We start from the raw sequence: 26,420 nt of genomic DNA, 5'->3' as shown, positions 1-26,420 counted from the left end.
GAGAGAGAAAATCTTAGTGAAATATGAAGAGGCTCTTAATTTATAGGATATGGTGCTTAATGTATAAGAATCTTGTGACTTAATAAAAATGTAATTCATTCAGGAAAAAGAGAAAAGATTTTACAAACATTTCCACTTTTGTGAATCTGGAGATTCTAGGTTGTTTTTTAAATATGTCCCTTAAGAACATTTTGGTTGGTTTTCTCTACAATTATGTCAAGTACTGAAAGTGATATTATTTACCCATTGTTTTTATTTCCTTTCCATAATACCATATTTCATCAAATATAAAATGTCCTCAACCATAAGACATACCATTATTTCTGTACTATGAAGAAAGAAAAAAAGCTGTCAACTATGACATACCATCAATTATGAAACATATCCTGCCGTCAAAAATGATAAAATGTGAAAAAAATGTACCCTACAATCAATGAAAAATGGTAGCATTTGTAATAGTATTTTAAACATTAAGTAATGACTGGGACCACCTTTGTAATTTTCTTCCTTCTAAAGTGCCTTTTTTGGGGCATTCCCATCATGGCTTGGTGGTTAACAAATCCGAGTAGGAACCATGAGGTTGCAGGTTCGATCCCTGGCCTCGTTTAGGGGGTTAAGGATCCGGCGTTGCTGTGAGCTGTAGTGTAGGTCAAAGACTTGACTCGGATCTGGCATTGCTGTGGCTGTGGCATAGGCCGGCAGCTACAGCTCCGATTAGACCCCTAACCTGGGAACTTCCATATGCCACAGGTGCAGCCCTAGAAAAGACAAAAGACAAAAAAATAAATAAATAAAGTGCCTTTATGGTATGTATAATCCTGGATATTGTTTTTAATTATATCAGGTTAAGAAAACAGAAACCTCTTATATTTTTTCTTCAAGGTAAAATCTAGATTCAGTTTTACATTTCATTGGATGAGTTTCTGGTATCTGTTGAGGCACATGAATTACTTTCTCTTTTTTCCTATAAATTTGGTAAATTATACTATTTAGTTGTGAGAGGCAATTTCTTTAAGATTTCTACCTAAGTCCTACAATCCCATTTTGGTGTTAAGACTTTTAGATTAAGAAACAGCTGAAAACAGTTAAATGTGCAACAACAGGAAAAAGTAACAATGGTATGTGCTTAGGATAAATATTATTCGGCCATCAAAATCATGATATATTATAGAATAATGACTTTCAAGTGTTTGTGATTAAGTGAGAAATGCTAGCTACAAAAGTATATATACACACACACACATATATATATATAACATAAATAAGATACTTTCAAAATAAATGATTTTCTCATTCTTTCCCTCCAATACCTATAAACAAGCATATAAGAAAAAAAAATCGCTCTCTCCGTGATCAATTTAAAAACCAATTAAGCCATTTTCCCCTTTTCCTTTTAAAGTACTTTAAGCTAAGGAGATACTTCCCTTGTCAGACTATCTTTACTTCAAGAAAACATTAGAGCTAAACTCTTAAAGAAAATTTTAGAGCTGCCAAGGAGACAGAAATCCAGGAAAAAATGAAATGGGATTTCAGACGTCATCTTTGGCTTCACTCAGCTAGTTTTGGTGTTTCATCTGAAACCTTCCCTTCATTCCAGAAAATGGAACAGGAAATAGGACGTGAACCAGGCTTGGCACGCTCTGTGTCTTCCTGTGCAAGCCTGCCTCTTCAAGCCTGCTGCAGTCACCAGCCCAAGCAAGAGAGGTGGCCAGGATTCCTGGGCAAATAGTGGGGGCAAGAGAACTCTCAAAACTATGAACATATTCCTTGGCATTTTCTCTTTTTCCCCCTTCTCTTAGTGACCAGGAGGGTTCTTTGGGGGGCAGAAGGAAAATTTTAAAAACAAAACTAAGATTTGCTAATTTGAATACATATGTTCCTCCATAGTGGAGAGAGCCCTGGAGAAGAAGTGTTCCTGTCTCTCAACATAATGCTGTTTCTCTGATCCGGATTTGGTCTTTTTAGGGCCACACCAGCAGCACATGGATGTTCCCAGGCTAGGGGTCAAATCAGAGCTATAGCCGCTGGCCTCCACCAGAGCCACAGCAACGCAGGATCTGAGCCGAGTTTGCAACTTACACCACAGCTCATGGCAACGCCGGATCATTACCCACTGAGCAAGGCCAGGGATGGAACCTGCGTCTTCATGGATACTAATCAGGTTCATTTCTGCTGAGCCACAATAGGCACTTCATCCAGTAGGGACTTTTCCTTCTATGTCACAGCAATCTTTTGGCAAACTCACTAGTTCTTTCTTTCTGCTACATCTCAATCCCACGTGGTCACAAGGGAACTGAGATTGCTTGTAGAGTGAGCTACAAATCTTGTAGTATATCTGACCTCTCCTAAGCATGCCAGGTTGTTAATTATATTAACCACACAGTATGCTTTCCAAACTAGGACTCCTGGAGTTCCCGTCATGGCGTAGTGGTTAACGAATCCGACTAGGAACCATGAGGTTGCGGGTTCGGTCCCTGCCCTTGCTCAGTGGGTTAACGATCCGGCGTTGCCGTGAGCTGTGGTGTAGGTTGCAGATGCGGCTTGGATTCCGCGTTGCTGTGGCTCTGGCGTAGGCCGGTGGCTACAGCTCCGATTCGACCCCTAGCCTGGGAACCTCCATATGCCGCGGGAGCGGCCCAAAGAAATAGCAAAAAACAAAAACAAAAACAAAAACAAACTAGGACCCCTGAAAGTGAAAGGGAGTAATAAAATTAACTAATTTTTTTTTAAAAAAGAATCTGCTAATCTGAAACAATAACTGTGGAAGTCTTTATTCCAGTCACAGCTATTTCAGGCCTAATCACAAAATTAGAGGTAAGAATAGAAGGGTCTACCCCCTTCTCAAGAGCCCATGGAGCTCTGGCTCCTCAAAGAATATGTGTATATGTGTGAATGTGTGTGTGTGTGAATGTCTAGTAAAAAAGAGAGAGAAACAGAAGCTGAGAGAGATAATAAATAGGTCTAACTTTGATGATCAGAAAAAAAGTTATTAAAAAAAACAAAAGAATGACAGAAACAGGAAATTCTTTCACTACTAGCCAATAATAAAAAATTTTAACAGAAGATTTGATATATAACTATTAAGTTGAATTAATAAATATCCAAATTGAATCCTACAAAGAACTTATCTTTGCTCGCAAATGTTCTATGAAAATTTACCATGTATTCAACCAAGAAAAAAATGTCAATAATTCTAGAAAGTTTAACAAAAGTTAATAATGACAGAAGTTCCCGTTGTGGCACATCGGAAACGAATCTAACTAGGAACCATGAGGTTTCGGGTTCCATCTTGGGCCTCGCTCAGTGGGTTAAGGATCCGGCATTGCCATGAGCAATGTTTGTGGGTTGCAGACGTGGCTCAGATCCCACGTTGCTGTGACTGTGGTGTAGGCCAACAGCTGTAGCTCCAATTAGACTCCCAGCCTGGGAACCTCCAAATACCACGGGTGTAGCCCTAAAAAAAAATTAATAATGACAATGGTTTAAACTTTTTTTTGTTTTTTTTTGGTTTTTTGCCTTTTCTAGGGCCGCACCCACTGCACATGGAGGTTTGCAGCTTAGGGGTCTAATCAGAGCTGTTGTCTTGGCACTCTGAGGCACTGAGACTATGACATAGGAGACACCTCATGAACATGTGTTTGAGAATGCAGTGTACTATGTACTTTCAGAGTCACCACCTCATGTAATCCTTCATACATCCACCATGTCCCCCATTCTGACAGATAAGGAACCTGGGGTTCACACAGGTTTAGTCACACATCTAGGCCTACATGATAGAGCTGGTGTTCATACCAAGCCTACCTGATTGCAAAGTCTAACACCTGTCATATTTCTTATCCCTCTGACTGTAACCAACACATAGATCTCAAGTCATTTCCCTTCACAAAATTAATAAACAGGGAGCTCCCTGGTGGCTCAGTGGGTTAAGAATCTGGTATTTTCACACTGCAGTGGCTCTGGTTACTGCTGTGGTACAGATTTGATCTCTGACCCAGGAACTTCTGCACGTAGATGTGGCCAAAAATAAATAAATAAATAAACAGAAACTAAAATTCATGAATATGCTAATTAGTCTTCTTTCTTTTTTTTTTTTTTTGTCTTTTCAGGGCCACACCCATGGCATATGGAAGTTCCCAGGCTATGGATCAAATTAGAGCTGTAGCTGCTGGACTACACCACAGCCACAGCAATGCCAGATCCAAGCCACATCTGCTACCTACACCACAGCTCATGGCAATGCTGGATCCTCAACCCACTGAGTGCGGCTAGGGATCAAACTCACATTCTCATGGATACCAGTTGGGATTGTTACCGCTGAGCCATGATGGGAATTCCTAACTAGTGTTTTCTAGAGTGGAGATTTCTTGATTTTTCAAGAGAAATCTGTGTTTGCATATATTTAACACTCACACACATATTTTTATAAATAAATACTAAAATGAAATCTCATACTAGTTTCTATATAGTCTTGATTATGTCAGCTTGGCAAGACTTACATGCAATATCATTTTGAAAATAATCAAACCAAATAAGTCAAAGTAACCTCATCAACCTCTAACCTCATCAACTTGGTATGATTAAAGAAAAAAATTCATGAAGATAACAGACTTAGTCATATTTGAAACTACGATGGCAAAGGGTTAGCTTTTTTCTCCTTGATAAACGTAAGCATTATCTTCAACTATTCCTTCCAAATATAACTTTACATTTTCCTATATATTATTTTTTTGTATTAAAAAGAAGCAAGATTAAAAGAAAGAGCAGGAGTTCTCTTGTGGTGTAGAGGGTTAAGGATTCGGTGTTGTCGTTGCAGTGGCTTGGGTTGCTGCTGTAGCACGGGTTTGATTCCTGGCCTGGGAAATTCCACATGCCATTGGCAGGCATGAGCAAAAAAAAAAAAAGTATACATAACAAACAAACAAAGAGTATACACAAAAGTCTATGAAACCAAGCAGTAAAAGTTGAGACTATATAAATACACTGTGATATTACATTAACATATAGTATTTTTGAAATCTCAAAATAAGAAAGAGATTAATGCTTAGACTTTACCTTCCTGGAATCTGATCTTGCTGGAATATAAATATAATGCCCCAAATGAGTATCAAACGGTACAGTATATGGTCTCTTTTCGGGTATCCTGGCATCTGGCCCATCTCCACAAGTTTCCTTAACTGCAGAAGTCATTGACAGGTTAAGTTTTGTTAGTTCTTCACTCAGTTGATCCACAAGAAGTTGTTGTTCTATTATTTTTTCATTCTTTGCAGAAGAAAGATGTTAAAAAGAGAATCTCAGTACATCGATATGATTAAATTGTACGCTGACCAAAATCACAACTACCTTAACAGTAAAACCTCACTTATCCAAAGACTAGACCTCTGATGCAGGTTAAGAATTTAAGATTGTTCTGAGTGATAAAAACCTTTGACCAGTAAGCAGCAACAAACACAGCCTGAAGAGTCAAAGACAGTGTCCCATATACTCTGAGTTGTTGGCTTGCTAACCTAAAGCACTCTGATTAGTTGATCTTTATAAATGTCTGAACTTTCTGAGTGAAATCCAAGAAGTAACAAGGGACTAGAAAGGTGAAAAGTTTAGAAAGAACTGCAAATAGCCTAGGTGACAGTAAAGGAGACAGAAAGTGCAGTGAAATCAAAGACTTTACTCATCGAAAAAGAAAGCCCAAAACAAAGAGACAGAAGACAAGAGTCATGGAAGAAAGGAGAACTTGAAACCAAAGGCAGAACAAACTCTATGGGCAGGGAGGGGTGGGGGGCGACTGTATGTGGTTTAGCTTTCTATGTAGCCTCTAATAAAAAATCCTGACATATATCCAATCTAGGAGGCTCTGACAAAAATCTTTGCTTTACAAACACTAAATTACATAAGCAGGAAATGTCATTCATTTTAATATTTCACATGTACTATGACATTTAAATAGAGGAAAAAAAAAACCCTAAAGTTTCACTGTGTTAATGCTGAGCTATAAAATGTAACTATATTAAAAAATTGAGGAGTTCCCATTGTGGCTCAGCAATTAAGAACCCAACTAGTATCCATGATGACTCAGGTTGGATTCCTGGCCTCGCTCAGTGGGTTAAGGGTCTGGTGTTGCCACAAGCTGCAGCGTAGGTCACAGATGCTGCTCGGATCTGGTGTTGCCATGACTGTGGTGTAGGCTGCAACTAGTATCCATATAGACGTGGGTTTGATCCCTGGCCTTCCTCAGTGGGTTATGGATCTGGTGTTGCAGTAAGCTATGGCATAAGTCACAGACTCCGCTTGGATCCCGTGTTGCTGTGGTTGTGGTGTAGGCCAGCAGCTACAGCTCCGATTTGCCCCTTGCCTGGGAACCTCCATATGCCATGGGTGCAGCCCTAAAAAGAAAAAAAAAAAAGACTATCTTTCTATATATCTATATATGTCAATAGCATATAAGTTTAGGGAGGATATTAAATGGAGTTCTTACATTCTCTGGGAAAAGGGTAAAAATACCAATTAATATTAGACTGCATTAAGTCAAGGGTGCATGGTACACTCTCTAGGATACCACTACATACTTCATTACCTTAAGGTAATGAAGTAAATAGAAAAATTAAAAATACACTGGGAGTTCCTTTTGTGGCTCAGCAGTAACAAACCCAACTAGTATCCATGAGGACAAGGGCTCAATCCCTGGCCTTGCTCAGGTTAAGGATCCAGCATTGACTTGAACTGCAGTGTAGGTTGCAGAAGTGGATCAGATCCTGCATTGCTGTGGCTGTGGTACTGGCTGGCAGCTACAGCTCCCATCGGACCCCTAGCCTGGAACTTCCATATGCTATGAGTGTGGTCCTAAAAAGCAAAACAAACAGACAAACAAACAAAAACCCACAATTAATCCAAAAGACGGTAAGAAGGAGAGAAAAAGGAACACAGAGCAGATAGGATAAGTAAAAATCACAATGGTGGGATTCAGAACTGCAAAAATCCTAAACAAAATAATTGTCAACCAAATCAAGGACATATGTAGAAAAAAGTTAACACAGTGGACCTGACGGCTGCCCTTTTCTAACACCTGCTTTTGAGGTTGCCCACTGGCTGGTGTCTGGGAACTTGGATCCTGAGAGGATTCTGAACACCCCAACTGGTAAGAATGGCTGACTGCGCTCAAACTGTTCGTGTAGACAAGGGACTTTATGCTGAACATCTGCTTCCCTTCTGGTAGTCTGGAATTGTGGTCCATTCTGGACACCAAATGCCTTCGTGACCAGCCCCCAATAAAATCTGAGTCTCTACTGAGGTTCCCTGGTAGACAGCATTTCACAGGTGTTGTCACAATGTTTGCTGGGGGAATTAGGCACGTGTGGGTGACTCCACTGGAAAACAACTCCTGGAAGCTTGTGCCTGGTTTCTCCCAGACGTCACTCTACATCCCTCTTCCCATTGTTCTTCTTTCACTATAATAACTTTTTTTTTTTTTTTTTTTTTTTTTTTGCTTTTTAGGGCCACACCTATGCCACAAGGAGGTTCCCAGGCTAGGGTCCAATTCGAGCTATAGCTGCCAGCCTACAGCACAGCCATAGCAACGCTGGATCCAAGCCACATCTGTGACCTACACCACAGCTCATGGCAATGCCAGATCCTTAACCAACTGAGGGAGGCCAGGGATCAAACCTGCATCCTCATGGACCACTGAGCCATGACGGGAACTCCACACTGTAATAAACCTTAGCCATGAGCACAATTGTATGCTGGGTCCTCTAGTGTGTCATTCAACCAAAGGATGGTCTCGGGGACCCCTGACCCAATAGTGCATCATGACCAAAAAAGGTCTTATTCCAGGAATACATAGATCGATTTAAAATTAGAAAAATCGGAGTTCCCGTTGTGGCGCAGTGGTTAACGAATCCGACTAGGAACCATGAGGTTGCGGGTTCGGTCCCTGCCCTTGCTCAGTGGGTTAACGATCCGGCGTTGCCGTGAGCTGTGGTGTAGGTTGCAGATGCGGCTCGGATCCCGCGTTGCTGTGGCTCTGGCTAGGCCGGTGGCAACAGCTCCGATTCAACCCCTAGCCTGGGAACCTCCATATGCCGCGGGAGCGGCCCAAGAAATAGCCACAAATAAATAAATAAATAAATAAATAAATAATTAAAAAAAAATAAAATTAGAAAAATCAATATAATTCGCCACTCTGATAGAATAAAAGGGGAAGATCATGTTAAAGAAAAACGACTTGATAAAATTTCATATCCATCCATAATAAAATTTCTCAAAGAAACTTTCCCTCATTTAATAAAGGATAAATTTTAAAGATATCTACAGCAAAATCAACTACAATAAAAAAAAATTTTTAAATAACAAAATTTTAAAAATATACACAGCAAACATGCTACTTAATAGTGAAATGATGAAAGCTTTTCCTCTATGGTTGGAAATAAGATAATGATGCTTGTGGTCATCACTTGTTTTCAACATTGTATTGAAGATATCAGTCAATGAAGAAAGGTAAAAAAACAAATGGAAGGTGCAAAGATTATAAAGGGAGAAATTAAAATGTGATCACTTGAAGGTGACACAATTGTAAATGAAAATCCAGAAGAATTTACATAAAATATTACAGTTAAAAAGTGAATTTAATCATGTTGCTGGATATAAGCTATTAACATACAAAAATCAATACAGTTATACATACCAACAAACAATTAAGAAAGTAGAAATTTGAAAAGACTCCATTTACAGTCAGATAAAAAAGTAAAGCACCTAGGAATGAATCTAACAAAAGACATGCAATACCTCTAGACATACACAACAACTGTTATTGAGAAAAAACAAAGAAAACATGAGTCGATGGGGGAACATACCATGTTCAGAGATTAGTAAGAAGACTCATGATCAAAAGCTGTTGATTCTTTTCAAATGCATCTTATAGATTTAAGGCAATTCCAACTTAAATCATAAGGGGTGTGTGTGTGTGTGTGTGTGTGTGTGTGTGTGTGTGTGTGTGTTTGTGGTCCTTGACAAACTGATGCTAAAATTTATAGGAAACAATCAAGATGCTCTTGGAGGGGAGGGAAACAGAACAGAAGGCCTTGCTCTGAAGAATAACTAGATTTATTAGGTACTCACAATAAATAAGAAATCTGACATTGGTCCAAGGATAGACAAGTGAATGGGATACAGCAGATGCCCCAGAAATACACAATAAATTCATGCACAAATGAACTTTGACTTATGAAAAAGCACTCAGAACAGTGGTAAAAAGAGGGCCTATTCAATTAATGATGCTGGAATCAATGGATATCTATATGGAAAAAACTGAAATCTGACCTTTACTTTAACCCAAACACAAAAATCAATTCCAGGAGGACAGTAGAGCTAAATGTGAAAGGCAAAACAATAAAGCTCCTAGAAGATGACATAAAAAGTATTCTCAGAGGAAGGAGTTGGGACAAGATAAGGCTTGTTAATGAGAGCACAGATATCAATAAGCTTTAAGAAAAAGATTGTTGGAGTTCCTATCATGGCACAGTGGTTAACGAATCCGACTAGGAACCATGAGGTTGCGGGTTCGATCCTTGGCCTTGCTCAGTGGGTTAAGGATAATCTAATAAATTAAAATGTTTAAATTATGTGTTTACCTTCCATCACTGAACAATATCACATTGGCTATTACTTTGGCAAATAACGGAAGGGAAAAGTATAAAGAAAAGATAACCATAATATGATTTGCAAACTAATTTCCTAGGTATTAGGCTTTATATTTTTGAAATATAAGTCAAACTAACAATAAAAATATTTTCCTTTATACCAATTTAGGGGGGAAACTGTAATAACTCTTTCAGGTGCCTGTGTTCAGAATTCTTATGAAAACTGTTTTGCAAACATTCCCACTCATCACTGAAAATGCAATTCCATTTAGTTACTATTCCAATGAAATATACCAAGTGAGGCACATTAAGAAACTCTACCTGTAACTTATTCACTTTTTGCGCTTCTTTCAAAGATACAACGTGTCCTTTGTTTTCTTGTACCATCATCTGCACTTGATTCTTTAGTTCCTTCACCTCCAGGTCCTTCTGATTAAATACTACTTCATCAGCAGCAAGCGCACACTGGGAGGAGGGAAAGAAAGCACAAGTGATATTCACCATGAAAAATACTCAAGGGAGGAGTTCCCGCTGTGGCTCAGCAATAATGAACAGGACCAGCATCCATGAAGACGCAGGTGAGATCCCTGGCCTTGCTCAGTTAAAGATCCAATTTGGCTGTGAGCTGTGGCGCAGGCTGCAGATGAGGCTCGGATCCCACGTTGCTGTGGCTGTGGCATAGGCCAGCAGTTATAGCTCTGATTTGACCCCTAGCCTGGGAACTTCCATATGCTGCAGGTATGGTGCTAAAAAGACCAAAAAAAAAAAAAAAGAAAAAGAAAAGAAAGAAAGAAAAAAGAAAATATTCAAGGAAGCCCACACAGTATCACAGAAACCATGGTTTAATGATAGTTTGACAATGTCTCTTAAAGGAAGTTATTCTACCTGTGAGATGGTCTAATAATCTCAGGTTGGCTTTTTTACAGTACTTACCTTCTTGCCTAATGGGCCCAGGGAGGCAGGGCTGAGCAAAGAGAATGTCCATGCTTCTTCATGCACAGACCCACGGACTCCCTGAACAGATGAGTTTATTGATCTGTCTATAGAATCCCTGGCATGTGGCCCTACCTATGACAACTGAGTCCAATCCCTCAGCTGCCACAAATGTATAGCCTAGGCAGAGGCAGGTGAAAAATAAATGAAAAGATCATGATAAACTAATGTGTACTGAGCCTTACTACAGCTCAGGCATCCTTCACATGATTTTATGGGAACTAAAGATGCTCTGACAGCTTTCAAAACAACCCTACATGGAGCTTATAATTTAAGCGTTTCCATTTTATAGATGGGGAAATGGAAGCACAGAGAGGTTCAATATTTGTCCAAGGTCAGAGAGCTAATCAGCAGAGGAGCTGGGATTCAAGTGTTGGGATTTTGGTACCCATGTTCTTAACTATGATATTCTATCTCCCACAGGGAAAAAGAACAGAAAAGGAAGTTTAAAAAACAATTCTTTAGGAGTTTCTGTCGTGGTTTGGCAGAAATGAATCTGACTAGTATCCATGAGAATGCAGGTCTGATCCCTAGCCTCACTCAGTGGGTTGAGGATCCAACATTGCTGTGAGCTGTGGTTGCAGCCACAGCTCAGATGGGCTACAGCTCTGATTTGACCTTTAGCCTGGGAACTTCCAAAAGCCGCAAGTGCGGCCCTAAAAAAAAAATTTTTTTTTTTTTGTCTTTTTTAGGGCCTCATCCACAGCATATGGAGGTTCCCAGGCTTGGGGTCTAATCAGAGCTACAGCTTTGGGCCACAGCCACTGCCACAGCAATGCCAGATCCAAGCTGCGTCTGCAACCTACACCACAGCTCACGGCAACACCAGATCCTTAACCCACTGAGCAAGGCCAGGAATCGAACCCACAACCTCATGGTTACTAGTCAGATTCATTTCCGCTGCACCATGATGGGAACTCCAAAAAGAAATTTTTTTTTTAAAGGGACATATGGGGTAAGGAATGACACCAATCATTTTTCTACTTGCTGTTCAGTGGTATCCAAAGATTACTAGCCCTGCAAGTCTGCAGATCAAAAGAAGGAACCCATTTTATAAAACTGGGAAACGCTAAATGCTTTGAGATTTATAATATACATTAGCATTTTTCAAAATTCTGAGAAGTCTTGGGATTTTTGCTTTTTGCAGTCTAGAATTCCCCAAAACAATCTGATCAGGGTACCATTTTTCATTGAGACTGTTAATATCTTTGGGAAGTCATAATCCAGAGTACATAATCTAGAGCAAGTATAAACACAGAGTTTCCAACAGACGGAGAGAAGTTACTACACACCTCACCGCTAAGCAGGTGGGTTTTGTGGGCTTCCAATAGCCACCTTAGAGGCATGCTTCCTACCACCAGCTCCTATAGTGAACTGAAGTTCAAGCTTCCTATCATTTGTACTTCCTGTTCTGCCAGTTTCTTAAACCAAAGAGGAAAGGCTGGGCCTGCTCTATTTAAGAAAAAGACAGGGCAGTGTTACTGCCTTAAAAAAAAAAAATCCATGATTTTAAGACTACACTTATATTTAAATATTAAAGCTTTATAACAGAGTAGCAGTTCTCCTAGGGCATTCAGTAGTGATCCTTTTAGCATGACCCTTAGATCATTTCAGGGTGTCCATGGGGCAAAACCATTTTCCTAGTTATACTAAAATGATAATTGCTTTTTCCACCATGGTAACACTTGCACTGATGGTGCAAAAACAATGACAGGTAAAGGGGCTGGCTCCTAGTGTGAACAAAGGAAGTGTCACCAAACTGCTGTGGTAGTCACTATATTCTTCACTGCTGTGCATTCACAACACAAACAAACAAACAAATGCCAGTTTCACTTAAGAATATTCTGATGAGGGATTTCCCTTGTGGAGCAACAGGGTAAGGATCCAGCATTGTCACTGCAGTGGCTCATTTTTTTCAATGAAAAGTAGGTTAATGTAAGTCTTAACACATGTATATATAATATGTATACATATATGTAGATACATTCCTTAAATATTTTTGAAATATGATGATTTGTTTGTCTAAAAATCAACACTCCAAACTCAAGGGATGAAGTATTTTTTTCTTTCAAGAAGACCTGACCTAGAGTTCCCATCATGGCTCAGCGGTAACGAACCCAACTATTTTCCATGAGGATTCAGGTTCGATCCCTGGCATCGCTCAGTGGGTTAAGGATCCAGCATTCTGTGAGCTGTGGTATAGGTCACAGATGTGGTGGATGCCCCATTACTGTGGCTGCAGCATAAGCCAGCAGCTTTAGGCTCCCACTGGACCCCTTGCTGGGGAACTTTCATATGCCATAAGTGTGGCCCTTAAAAAAAAAAAAAGAAAGAAAGAAAGAAGCAGCACTAACCCAAAGAGGGATAAAAACCCAATAAAATTTAATTAATTTTGTTTCTGAAACTGTGTTTCTTTTCATTCTACAAATTAATGACCAGGTCCACAAGAGTCTACTCAATAAATACAACAAATTAAAATATATTTAAAGGAGAAAGGGGGAGGAGCCCAGAAAGGTATGATTTATGAGGAGAAAGCACTATGAAAAGAAAAGGGAGAAACAGAGTAAAGGCAAATGAGGTTTTACACAGAATCCTTTTTAAAAACTTCTGAAATTTGGAGTTCCTGTCATGGCTCAGCAGAAATGAATATGACTAGCTTCCATGAAGACGCAGGTTTGATCCCTGGCCTCCCTCAATGGGTTAAGGATCTGGCGTCGCCGTGATCTGTGGTGTAAGTCGCAGATGCGGCTTGAACCCCACACTGCTATGGCTGTGGTGTAGGCCAGCAACTCCAATTTGACCCCAAGCCTGGGAACCTCCACTTGCCACAGGCGCAGCCTTAATGGGGGGGGACCTTCTGAAATTCCAAAATGACTCCTCCTTGACCCGATAAATTTATCCTTAAACAAGTTCTTTACAAAAGTGGTGTCTACATACCTGGCATTTCTTAAGCTCTCTCTTCAGCTGGAGCACTGTAATATGCTGCGGTCCCTCGCCCAGGCTGCCAATGCCTCCGCTTCCTCTGAATGATGTGAGAATTGCCTTCCTGACCTCCTGGGTCATGTTAAACCACTCCTGCAGTTTTTGTTGCTGCTTTTGGTTTAGTCTGACAGCATCTTTTAAGTCCACCAGGAAGGTAAAGGCTTCCTCTATACAGTTTTGGTAACCCAGACATTCTCCTTGTAGCTGAGCTACTTGCTCCTCAAGAGAATGGATTCTATTTTTATCAGGAGTGCCCTCACGATGGATCTGGCTAGTTTGGCTGTTACCAGTCTGCTGGCTTTGCAAAGCTTCTCGAAGCAACTTAATCTCAAATTCCATTTCATCCATACGGTCCGACTCGGGGCTGAAGTTTAAGGTGGGTTTATTTCTAATGTTGCGTGCTCTGTTGGCATACTTGAGAGAATTTAAGGACTCGTCAAAATCGGAGGAGGATGGGCTGACACAAGTGATCATGACGGTCTTGGCACTGCCTCCCAGTGAATCTTTCAGAAGCCGGGTAATTTTAGCATCCCTATATGGAATATGTGAGCTCTTCCGGCGTGGGTCCCCAAGAGCGCTTATGACGTTTCCTAACGCCAGCAACCCACTGTTGATCTGAATGGATTCTTTGAACCGTTCCCCAGTATTCCCCGTTTTGGTTACTCTTTCTGACCCAGCCAAATCCACAAAGTGGAACTTTGAGACAATATGCCGAGGGGAATACCATGATCCATCTTTGGCTGACGCTCTATTTTTCTCTACTTGACAAAGGCTGATGGTGAAAATGGCATGTGATCTACTGGAGTGCTCGTTCATTTGGGTGGTCCCCGTGTGCCTGGCCGCATTCCCCATCTCCAGGAGACTCATCACTTCATCTGCACTCTCCACCTGACACTCCTTGGCTCCAACAATCACTTAAAATGGCAAGAGCAAGGTTTTAAATCAAGTTTAATCAAAATCCAACAGAGTTCAATTAACCACACCACAGTTATCGTTTGCTAAGCTGCCCAGCCAAGATTGTCCCTTTAAAAAAAATCAATAGCATTTCAAATGAAAGTAACATCAGCAACATCATTAAATAATTTTAGATAATCTTCTAACAGGATTATTCTAACAGATGGCACTCATTTTGAGGTTTAAATTTTAAAAGATGTAATATATGTCATATCATATCTAATATACTGCACAAATGAACCTTTCCATAGAAAAGAAAATCACGGACTTGGAGAATAGACTTGCAGTTGCCAAGGGGGAGGAGGAGGGAGTGGGATGGATGGGGTGCTTGGGGTTAACAGATGCAGACTATTGCCTTTGGAATGGATTAGCAGTGAGATCCTGCTGTGTAGCACTGGGAACTATGTCTGGTCACTTATAATGGAGTATGATAATGTAAGAAAAAAGAATGTATACATGTATGTGTAACTGGGTCACCATGCTGTACAGCAGAAAACTGACAGAACACTGTAAACCAGCTATAATGGAAAAAAATAAAAATCATTATATATTAAAAAAAAGATGTAACATATTTTCTAAACAATCTGGGTTTTTTTTTTTTTTTGAATGACACATCGCACAATTCTTTAAGACAGCTGACAAAAGAAAAACTCTTCCAGTATTTTGATTTGTGGAGTCTATCACACTGATTAAAAGATAATAAATTGGAGTTCCCATCTTGACTCAGTGGGTTAAGAACCCAACTAGTATCCATGAGGATGTGGGTTCAATCCCTGGCCTCATTCAGCAGGTTAAGGATCCAGTGTTGCTATGAGTTGTGGTGTAGGTCACAGACCTGGCTCAGATCTGGCATTGCTATATGGCTGTGGCATATGCCAGCAGCTATAGCTCCAATTCAACCCCTAGCCTTGGAACTTCCAAATGCCACAGGTATGGCCCTAAAAAAAAATAAATAAATAAACTAAATATATAACTCAAAAGAATTAATCAGTAGTAGACTAATTAGGAGAAACCAGTTTCTTTTGTGTTTCATTAATACTCAAGCCACTCTAAAATTTAAGAATTTTGGTACATAACCAATGATAAATGAAAGTTTCATAAAAATAAAGTTGGTTAGTCATTTTTAAAACAGGTTTACCCTACATAACATCAGAGTATAAGGTAAACAAGATGAGATGGCAATTCAAAAAAAAAAAAAAAAGTTTCTAGGAGTTCCCATCATGGCTCAGTGGAAACAAATCTGAATAGCATCCAGGAGGACCCAGGTTTGATCTCTGGCCTCACTCAGTGGGTTAAGGATCCAGCATTGCCACGAGCTGTGGTGTAGGTCACAGATGCGGCTCAGATCTGGCATGGCTGTGGTTGTGGCATAGGCCAGCGGCTACAGCTCCTATTCAACCCCTAGCCTGAGAACCTCTATGTTCTGCAAGTTCAGTCCTAAAAAGACAAAAATAAAAGTTCCAAAAATATAAAATAGACAGCACAGAAGTATACACTATCACTCTAGATAAAATTAATGATCAGGAGTTCCCGTCGTGGCGCAGTGGTTAACGAATCTGACTAGGAACCATGAGGTTGCGGGTTCGGTCCCTGCCCTTGCTCAGTGGGTTAACGATCCGGCGTTGCCGTGAGCTGTGGTGTAGGTTGCAGACGCGGCTCGGATCCTGCGTTGCTGTGGCTCTGGCGTAGGCCGGTGGCTACAGCTCCGATTCAACCCCTAGCCTGGGAACCTCCATATGCGCGGGAGCGGCCCAAGAAATAGCAACAACAACAACAACAAAAAGACAAAAGACAAAAAAAAAAAAATTAATGATCATAATATTCTCTAGCTGATAGCAATCCTGCAAAAATTTTGGTACCATGTAAACTATTTGAAGATTGCCATCTATCACTTAAAATGCTCATTCACAACCAAAATGCATTTGTTTGACATTTTTATTGAGTTACCCTTGCATTTTTGACTGTGCAGAGGGTCAACAACCCAATGCCACCCCCACCAATCATGTTAATCAAGAGTCAGCTCAATTTGGGTTTTTTTTTTTTTTTTTTTTTTTGGTCTTTTCGTCTTTTTAGGGCTGAACTCGCAGCATGTGGAGGTTTCCAGGCGAGGGGTCGAATTGGAGCTATAGCTGTTGGCCTGCATCAGAGCCATAGCAACGCAGGATCCCAGCCGCATCTGTGACCTACCACACAGCTCACGGCAACACCAGATCCTTAACCCACTGAGCGAGGCCAAGCGTCCTCATGGATGCTTGTCAGGTTCGCTAACTGCTAAGCCACGATGGGAACTCCAACTGAATTTTAAATTGTACCTTAATAATTTCATCTTACCAACCAGTCTGAACTTCTGTTTTTCACCTGGATGAGTTCACTGCTATTGGTAATCATTAAGCTATGCAATGCAAAAGTAAAAACAAAATTCATTTTGTTTCTATGTCTGTTTTTAAAGAATCCTTGGGAAATACCCAGAAACTGAATTAAATCATATCCATCTGCTAATGAAGGCTATCAGTTAGGTAGGCTACTTTACCTGTGTTTCCCTTTTCATCTTCTCGGATGTGAAGATCCTTCATAGATGTCTCCAATTCTAGAAGATCTCTTAGGTCTTCTTTGTAAACTTCTATATAAGACACTTTTATAGTAAAGTCAATGCTAGGATTTTCAGAGATGTTTTGAAATATTTCTTGGATAGCACGAGGAATGATACCCTTTTGATCCTCCACAACTGAAACTGAAAGTTTAGAAAAAGAAAGCACATCTGAAACTTAAGTTTTAAGAAAAGCTACAATTAATAAATGTACAATCAATAAATTCACTTGCTTAATCTCTATTATTAAACTTTTTAAAACCATTAACTACAAAATTGAGAAATGAAAGTTTTCACTTGCGGGCCCTTACTCAAAATTCATTCATGCACTCACTATTTACCTAGTACCTACTATGTGCCAGGCAGATTCTAGGACCCCAGGAACCATCAGTGAACAAAACGGAGGAAAAAAAATCCCTGCCCTTAGGGAACTGTACTAGGAGAGAAAGACAACAGCAAAAAAGAATAGCTGATAAGTGAATAATACGGTACAGTAAAAGGTGTTAAATATGCCCAGAGGAATAAATGGGGCAAGGTAAAGGAGACTGGAAGTGTGAGTGTAATTAGGTGAGAGGTGCTTGCGACTTTAAATAGGACATCACGTACAAGCTGACATTTGAGCAAAAACTTGAAAGAGGGGCCAGAGGGGTCATGTGGGTATCTGAGGGTCCTAGACAGAGAGAACATGCACAAAGGTGTGAAACTGGTGTGATCCATAAACAAGGAGGCCTGTGTGGCTGGAGCAGAGGGAGCAAGGGAAGAGTGACAGAAATCAGAGCATGTAGGTCCTTGTAGACCACAGCAGTCTTTAGGTCTTACCCTGTGACGAGAACCACTGGAGCACAGCAGTAACTTGGGGTTTAAAAGAGACCACTCCGGCTACTGGGTTTTACATCAATATTAAAGGACAGGGGCAGAGATGGACATGATGGTAGTTTACCCAAGGATGGCATCAGAGAAAGGTTAAGAAGTGACCAGAATAGACTTGTGGTGGCCGAGGGGGAGGGGGAAGGAGTGGGATGAATTGGGAGCCTGGGGTTAATAGATGCAAACTATTGCTTTTGGAATGGATTAGCAATGAGATCCTGCTGTGTGGCACTGGGAACTATGTCTAGTTAATTATGATGGAACATGATAATGGGAGAAAAAAGAATGTATACATGTATGTGTAACTGGGTCACCATGCTGTACAGTAGAAAAAAAATTGTATTGGGGAAATAACAATTAAAAAAAAATAAAATGCATGATAACCAAAAAAAAAAAAAGTGTCCAGATTTCAGATTTAAGTTTAAGGGAAAGCCTTTAAGATTCTCTGTCAAGGAGTTCCTGTCATGGCGCAGCAGAAACGAATCTGACTAGGAACCATGAGGTTAAGGGTTTGATCCCTGGCCTTGCTAAGTGGGTTAAGGATCCAGCATTGCCGTGAGCAATGGTGTAGGCCACAGATGCGGCTTAGATCTGGTGTTGCTGTGGCTGTTACATAGGCCGGCAGCTATAGCTCCGATTAGACTCCTGGCCTGGGAACCTCCACATGCTGTGGGTACGGCCTTAGAGAGACAAAAAGACAAAAAAAAAAAAAAAAAAAAAAAAAGATTCCCTGTCAGACTGGATGTGGAATGTGAGAGAAAGTGATGAGTCAAGGATGACTCCAAGGTTTGATCCTGAGCACTGGAGTTGTAATTAACTGATATGGGGAGGAGTGGATGCTGAATTGGTATGAGGGGAAAGTGGGAGAAGTTCGTTTTTTGACCTATTAAGTTTGTGATATCTATTAAGGATACAATTGGGATGGTTGAATGGGAAGCTGGACATATAAGACCATAGTTCAAGACAGTAGCCTGGACTGGAGGTAACAAATTGAAAGTCAGCTAGCTACATACAGATGGTATTAATGTCATGGGGTTGGATGAGATCAAGGAGAAAAACAGAGCACCAAAGACTGAGCCCTGCACCCTTTGACATTTGTTGCTTCATTTATAAGGAATTAGCAAAAGAGCATGAGGAGCACTCAGTTAAGCAGGAGGAAAAGCAAGAACCTGGTGGCCTGGAAACCAAGCGCAGAGTGTGTATCAAATTTGCTGCAAAGCCAGTTTGATATGATAATTGACCACTGAATTTAGTAAAGTTAGGGTCATTTATGACATCTTGACAACTGCAGTCTTAGTGGTAGAGAAGGTGAAAGTCTGAATGGAGTGACGGCAAGAAAGAATGAGAGGAGAACTGACATGGCGAGTCACAGATGACACCGTCAAGGTTCCACTGCCAAGAGAAGCAGAAAAGTGGGGTGGGAGTGGGTCCAAAAAGGGAAGTGGGAAAGGTTATTATTTTAAGATACAGTAATGACTGATTTATCCAGCAGTCTCTCAACTATTGATACTAAAATACTATTAAAATCATTGTAATTGATGAAGAACTGTGTTCACAACCATATTATCACTACTTATGATTATTCACTGTTTAAAATACCATGTGAGCAAAGATTTTTAAATTTGATAATGCCCCATTTCCTCAAGGTGAGCAAATCAGTCCTCTAATACTATGAGAATGCTATCCTGTACAGCTTTTTTGGAGATCCATTAGTATCAATAGTATCAAAAGTCGGAGTTCCTGTTGTGGCTCAGCAGTTAATGAATCTGACTAGCAACCATGAGGGTGCAGGCTTGATCCCTGGCCTCACTCAGTGGGTTAAGGATCCGGCATTGCTGTGGCTCAGGCGTAGGCCAGTGGCTACAGTTCTGATTAGACCCCTAGCCTGGGAACTTCCATATGCCATGGGTGCAGCCCTAAAAAGAGTATAAGACCAAACAAACAAAACAGCAGAGGTAGTAGAAACTGACCCTGGTTAGATCACCTTATTTCACAGTCCTATGTACTAAAATATTTCTTTAGATTATTTATTATGGCCTGGGTAGAATCTCCGTCATCAGAATGTAACTCATTTATGTTAGTAAGAACCCTTTTAAAAAAATACTTGGGTCATATTTCTTCACACTTAGCCAATAAGCATTTGTTTTGAGATTTCTGGGTGAGGTGAAAAGGTGCAGGTAGTTTGAGAGTAGACAGGCATAAAAAAGGGACAGGGGAGGAAGCCAGAGTCCAGTGGCAACAAAGGACACGTGCAGAAGAGATGTGCAGAAAGACCAGTTCTGCCCAGGCCAAGACCACGGCCCAGGCATGAGGAAGGGAACATCTCTGCCCCTCTTCTCCATCACTTCCATAACCTGGAACGCAGAGTCTCACAATAACACGAATGAATAGGAATGCACACAAGAGACTCGGATACTTGTACACCAATGTGCACAGCAGCATTATTCACAATAGCCAAAAGGGATGTATAACTCAAGTGGTCCATCAACAGATGAATGGATAAACCAAAGGTGACTTATACATGCAATGGAAAATCATTCAGTCATAAAAAGGAATGAAGTTCTGATACATGCTATACATACATGGAGCATACTCTTAGATACATCATGCTAAGTGCAAGAAGCCAGAACTAGGAGAACAAATACTGTATGATTCCAAGTCTATGAAACATCCAGAAGAGGCAAATTCATAGTCAAAGAAAGTAAACTGGAGGTTACCAGGGGATGTGGGAGAGAAGAGTTATTGCTTAATGGACACAAAGCTTTCATTTGGGGTGATAAAAAATTCTTGGAAGAGCAGTGATGATTGTAAAGCACTGTGAATGTACTTAATGTCACAGAACTATACTCTTAAAAATGGTTAAAATGATAAAAAAATTTGTTATAAATTCTACCACAACAATAGCTAAAATGTCAAACTGAGTTTTACATTTATTTAACAACAATTTTAAAAATAATTTTTTAAGTGTACAAGATAAAATTTAGAGTAAATGAAAGAATAAATTGGGACTTAAGGTTAAATAAGTTTCTGGAGTTGGAGTTCCTGTCATGGCTCAGTGGTTAACGAATCCTACTAGGAACCATGAGGTTTCAGGTTCGATCCTTGGCCTCGCTCAGTGGGTTAAGGATCTGGTGTTGCCCTGAGCTGTGGTGTAGGTTGCAGATGTGGCTCAGATCCCCCATTGCTGTGGCTGTCGTGTAGGCTGACAGCTATAGCTCTGATTAGACCCCCTTGCCTGGGAATATCCATATGCCGCAGGTGCGGCCCCAGAAAAGACAAAAATAATAAGTTTCGGGAGTTCCCACTGTAGCACAGAGGAAAGGAGTCTAACTAGGAACCATGAGGTTTTGGTTCAATTCCTGGCCTCGCTCAGTGGATTGAGGATCTGGCCTTGCCATGAGCTGTGGTGTAGGTCACAGATGGGGCTCAGATCCAGCATTACTGTGGCTATGATGTAAGCCGATGGCTACAGCTCCAATTAGATCCCTAGCCTGGGAACCTCCATATGCCGCGGGTGCGACCCTAAAAAAAGAAAAAGAAAAAAGGTTAAATAAGTTTCTACAGGCCCATTTAGAAACCTGCCCACCATTTTTAGTACTGTTCCACAGAAAATATACTCCAAGCTACAAAAAAGTGGCTTACAAATAACCTTAAAAACAACTTGCTTCCAAGCTGAAGATTACTAACGTTTTAGATTTTTGGCAACAAAAATCCCAGAAATCTGAGCCCTACAAAGTTGGACTGCCTTTCACTTAATTTAAAATACAGGATCGCCATCATGTGGCAAGAAAAGGAAGATGCGTGTCTTTCCTGTACAAGAGGATGTTAAGACTCCTTTTAGAGTTTTCCTGGAACTAGCCAATAGTGCTATACCTATCAACTCCAGAGTAGCCAGAATATAAGGCTGATCAGAAACAGCACATTTTGGAGTTCCCGTCCTGGCACAGCAGAAACGAATCTGACTAGGAACCTTGAGGTTAAGAGTTTGATCCCTGGCCTTGCTCAGTGGGTTAAGGATCCGGCGTTGCCATGAGCTGCAGTGTAGGTCGCAGACAAGGCGTGGATCCTGCGTTGCTGTGGTTGTGCTATAGGCCGGCGGCTACAGCTCCAACTAGACCCCTAGCCTGGGAACCTCCATATGCTGCAGGTGCGGCCCTAAAAGGAAGGAAGGAAGGAAGGAAGGAAGGAAGGAAGGAAGGAAGGAAGGAAGGAAAGAAAGAAGAAAGAAGGAAAGAAAGAAAGAAAGAAAGAAAGATTTATTTCCCACTTCAACAGATAACGAAGCGCAGTAATTCAAAAGACTTATCAAAACGCTGGATTTCAAGTAATATTTATAAATAAAGCTTCAATATGTATTTTGGTAAAGATCACATTTTCAATGTCATGCTTATATTACTGAAACCGACTATCTCAGAGGAAAAAACTGTAAAGCTTTATAGCTCAACATCCACCATTTAGTTCTTATACACCATTTAAAGAGTAAGAAAATAAAAGTTTTTAGAGAAGATTGTGCATGATAAGAGGTAGTAAATCCAAGGTTCTGAAAAGCATGGAAATGAATATTAGTTTAAGTAAGCATCATTTTGAAAATAAGAGATTTCTATCCTGCCACAGTGCCTAGCATGGTACCTTAGCCACTGCAAATGCTTGATAAATTATTAGAGAAAAAACAATATTATTTGCATGGTCAATAACCAAACAGCAAGAGTTCCCATCGTGGCACAGCAGAAATGAATCCAACTAGGAACCATGACATTGCGGGTTCGATCCCTGGCCTTGCTCAGTGGGTTAATAAAGATCTGGCGTATCCATCAACTGTATTGTAAGTTACAGATGCAGCTTGGATCTGATGTTGCTGCAGCTGTGGCGTAGGCTGGCAGCTACAGTTCTAATTGGATCCCTAGCCTGGGACCCTCCATATGCCACAGGTGCAGCCCTAAAAATCAAGAGGAAAAAAAAATAACCGAACAGCAGATGGCCAATCCAGAACTGGTGTCCTACAGATACCTGGGAAAATTGAAAATGCTATTTTCAGAAATACACCAAGAAATGCAACTTCAAACAACAAATGATGAAAAAAAAATTTTGGATTTATAATTTCCAGTAACTGGCAAGAATATGAGCAAATAAATGGCTTTCACATATTGTTGGTGGGAATATAATCCAATTAATACAGGCCTTTTAGGAGGATAATCTGTCAGTATCTATCCACATTTTATTTATTTATTTACTTACTTATGCACTTACTGATTGATCGATTGATTGGTTTTTTAGGGCCACACCTGTGGTATATGGAAGTTCCCAGGCTGGGGGTTGAATCAGAGCTATAGCTGCCAGCCTACACCACAGCCACAGCAATGCAATATCTGAACAGCATTTGTGACCTATACCTCACTTCACAGCAATGCCAGATCCTTAATCCACTGAGTGAGGCCAGGGATCAAACCCACATCTTAATGGATACTAGTCCAATTCGTTTCTACTTAGCCTTGACAGGAACGCTTCTATCCACATTTTAAATGTGCATACCCACTGAATCAACAAATCTACCTCTAGGAATCTATTCTACAAAATAGATTATATATCTGCACATGGATATAAAGGTAAATATACAGAGATATACACTGTAACTTTTTTAAATAGTAAAAATCAAAACCAACCTAAATGCCCATTAATACTGGAATGGGTGAATTATGATCCATTCAAACTCTGGAATATTATATGCACAGCCAAAAAAAATGGGGTGAAATTCTATGACCCAAATGAGAAGAAATGAAGTGACATTTTTTTTCTTAATTGCAAAAAGAAAGTTATAGAACCAGAGGTATAAAATACCTCATTAAACAAAGAACAACAAAAGGAAAACCAAACAACCAAAATCTACATGTGTGAGTACTTGTAATATGCCAGGAAAAATGTCTAGAGGATTCCTGAATTTATACAAACTGTTATTTTCTGGGAATAAGAGGAGCTTTCATTTGTTTGATGTCTTAAGTATCACTTGTAATTCTTTTTACAATGAACAATTTTTTAAAAAAAAATGTAGAGTAAAAAACATCTAAAACTATTCCTAATGGTCATCTATTTCTTTTGGTATCAAGTATTTTAGAGCCAGTATTTTAGGACAACAAGTGACTTTAATAACTTTTTCCCTTAAGGAATTAAAATTGTACTCATGGCCCCTTAAAAAACAATACAGCATGTTGTTCCTTTGTGGCACAGTAGGTTAAGGATTCAGTACCATCACTGCAATGGTTCGGGTCGCAGGTTCAATCCTCAGCCCAAAACCTTCCATCTGCCTTGGGTGTAGCCAAAACAAACAAACAAAAACAACACAATATATTGCTATAAGTAAGTCACCAAGCTGTTAAAATTTTACGACTCTTATTAGTATAAGGCATATAGCAAATCTATAAGATCATAAAGCAATTGCCAATAAAAAAAAAAAAAGATACAGGAGTTCCTGCTGTGGTGCAGTGGATGAAGGATCTGGCGTTGCTGCAGCTGTGCTGTAGGTCGTAACTACAGCTCAGATTCAATCACTGGCCTGGGAGCTTACATATGCTGTGGGTGCAGCCAAAAAAGTAAAAACAAACAAACAAACAAAAACCTACAATCCTCAAGGAAATGCACAACCTGTAGTAGAAAAATTGAAATTTTTTATTGCGAGACCCTAAAATAATATCTTTTTTTTTTTTTTTTTTGTCTTTTCTAGGGCCGCTCCAGCAGCATATGGAGGTTCCCATGCTAAGGGTCAAATCAGAGCTACAGCTGCCAGCTTATGCCACAACCAAAGCAACACGGGATCCAAGCCATGTCTGCAACCTACACCATAGCTCACAGCCACTCTGGATCCTTAACCCACTGAGCAAGGCCAGGGATTGAACCCGCAACCTCATGGTTCCAGATGATTCATTAACCACATGCCCATGATGGGAACTCCCTCTAATATCTTTAATCTCTTAATCCTGTATAACAGAATTCTAAAAAAACACTGTTTTTTTAAAGTATTTAAAGGGAAGGGGCAGGGAGTACAGGGCACTTGCAACTCTTCCATTTAATCTTTGGAATAAGGGCCTCCTCAAACCACATGGCCACCCTCTAACCTTCCCCAATAATCCCTAGTTGTAATGAGATGTTTGTGAAAGTCACACATTCTATGTTTCAGAAGCATGAAAGCAGAAAACATATCTGAGAGTCATTACACATACAGAGAATACTAACAACAATCTTAAACAATGATAAATGTGTGAAACATTCAAAATTTTGCTTTTATTAAAAAAAATACCAATACAGTAAATGACCTCAACAGAGGACCCAGCTTTCAATCTCAGCTCTGTCACTAGCCACCTAACTGACCAAGCCCTTCACTGCTCTGTGGCTGCAACTCCTCAATTATAAATGAAGAAAAATGATTTTCAAGGCGGTTCCTTCCAGCTCTAAAGAAAATCCTATCATTCCACCTTTCCCAGCTAGAATTACAAGCAAGAGAAACTGTATCCTAAAATGTTCAGTTCTTAAAATAGAAATCTGTCTATTACATGAGGTGATGACTATGTTAACTAATGGGAGGAATCCTTTCACAATGTATACATTTATCAAATCATTATGCCGAAAGAAAATAAAATACAAATCTGACTAGAAAAAAATGTTAAAACACTTTATTTACATAATAAATTTCTTCTATCGTCTTTCAGTTTTGATTGCAGGACTCCTAACATTTAAAGCATTAAAAGATGTAAAATCTGATCGTGTTAATTCATTCCTCTCTATTTTAAAATCTGTTCAAAATGACAAAGAGCTGTGGTAGAGGGAGGTGGAGAATGGGTGAAAGTGGTCAAAAGGTGAAAACTGCCAGCTATAACATAATTGAGTTCTGGGATGCAACCTACAGCATAGTAACTATAGTTTATTTGAACTTTATTTTGTATATTTGAAAGTTGTTAAGAGAGTTGGACTTAAAAGTTCTCATCACAAGAAAAAAAATCTATGTGAGGTGACTAAAGTTGGCTAAACTAACTGTGATAATCATTTTGCAATATACAGATATATCAAATCACTATGTTGTATACTTGGACTAACAAAATGTTACATGTTGGAGTTCCCATCGAGGCTCAGTGGATATGAATCTGACAAGTATGCATGAGGACGCAGGTTTGATCCCTGGCCTTGCTAGTAGGTTAAGGATCCGACGTTGCCGTGAGCCATGGTGTAGGTCAGATGCGGCTCAGATCTGGCATTACTGTGGCTGTGGTGTAGGCCAGCAGCTACAGCTCTGATTTAACCCCTAGCCTGGGAACCTCCATATGACGCGGGTGCGGCCCTAAAAAGGCAAAAAAAAAGAATATCACACATCAATTTTATCTCAATAACACTGTGAGGAAATGGTGAAGGACTGAACACCGAAC

The 26,420-nt window shown here is 40.0% G+C and overlaps 1 protein-coding gene across 10 annotated transcripts in view; it reads right to left on the bottom strand.

Annotated features, from left to right (window-relative positions):
* KIF27 (kinesin family member 27) overlaps positions 1–26,420 on the bottom strand; it is a 91,881-nt gene that overhangs the window by 56,272 nt on the left and 9,189 nt on the right. For all 10 annotated transcript variants that reach the window (XR_014817744.1, XM_084979803.1, XM_021064656.2 and 7 more), the window contains 4 exons: positions 17,089–17,289; positions 13,560–14,518; positions 9,951–10,094; positions 5,053–5,259 (listed from right to left, as the gene is read on the bottom strand). Coding sequence is in view for 7 of the 10 variants with exons in the window: in XM_084979803.1 (XP_084835929.1) it covers positions 5,053–5,259; positions 9,951–10,094; positions 13,560–14,518; positions 17,089–17,289 (1,511 nt within the window). In the remaining 3 variants the exon portion in view is untranslated. The remainder of the gene's footprint in view (positions 1–5,052; positions 5,260–9,950; positions 10,095–13,559; positions 14,519–17,088; positions 17,290–26,420) is intronic.

Source organism: Sus scrofa, chromosome 10 (genome assembly GCF_054392235.1).
Source record: "Sus scrofa isolate SSC_HxYL_T2T_F1_AM1 chromosome 10, Sscrofa_HxYL_maternal_Yorkshire_Landrace_v2.0, whole genome shotgun sequence".
In the NCBI taxonomy this organism is placed as follows: Eukaryota; Metazoa; Chordata; class Mammalia; order Artiodactyla; family Suidae; genus Sus; species Sus scrofa.
This window is presented reverse-complemented; position numbering and strand designations above follow the sequence as displayed.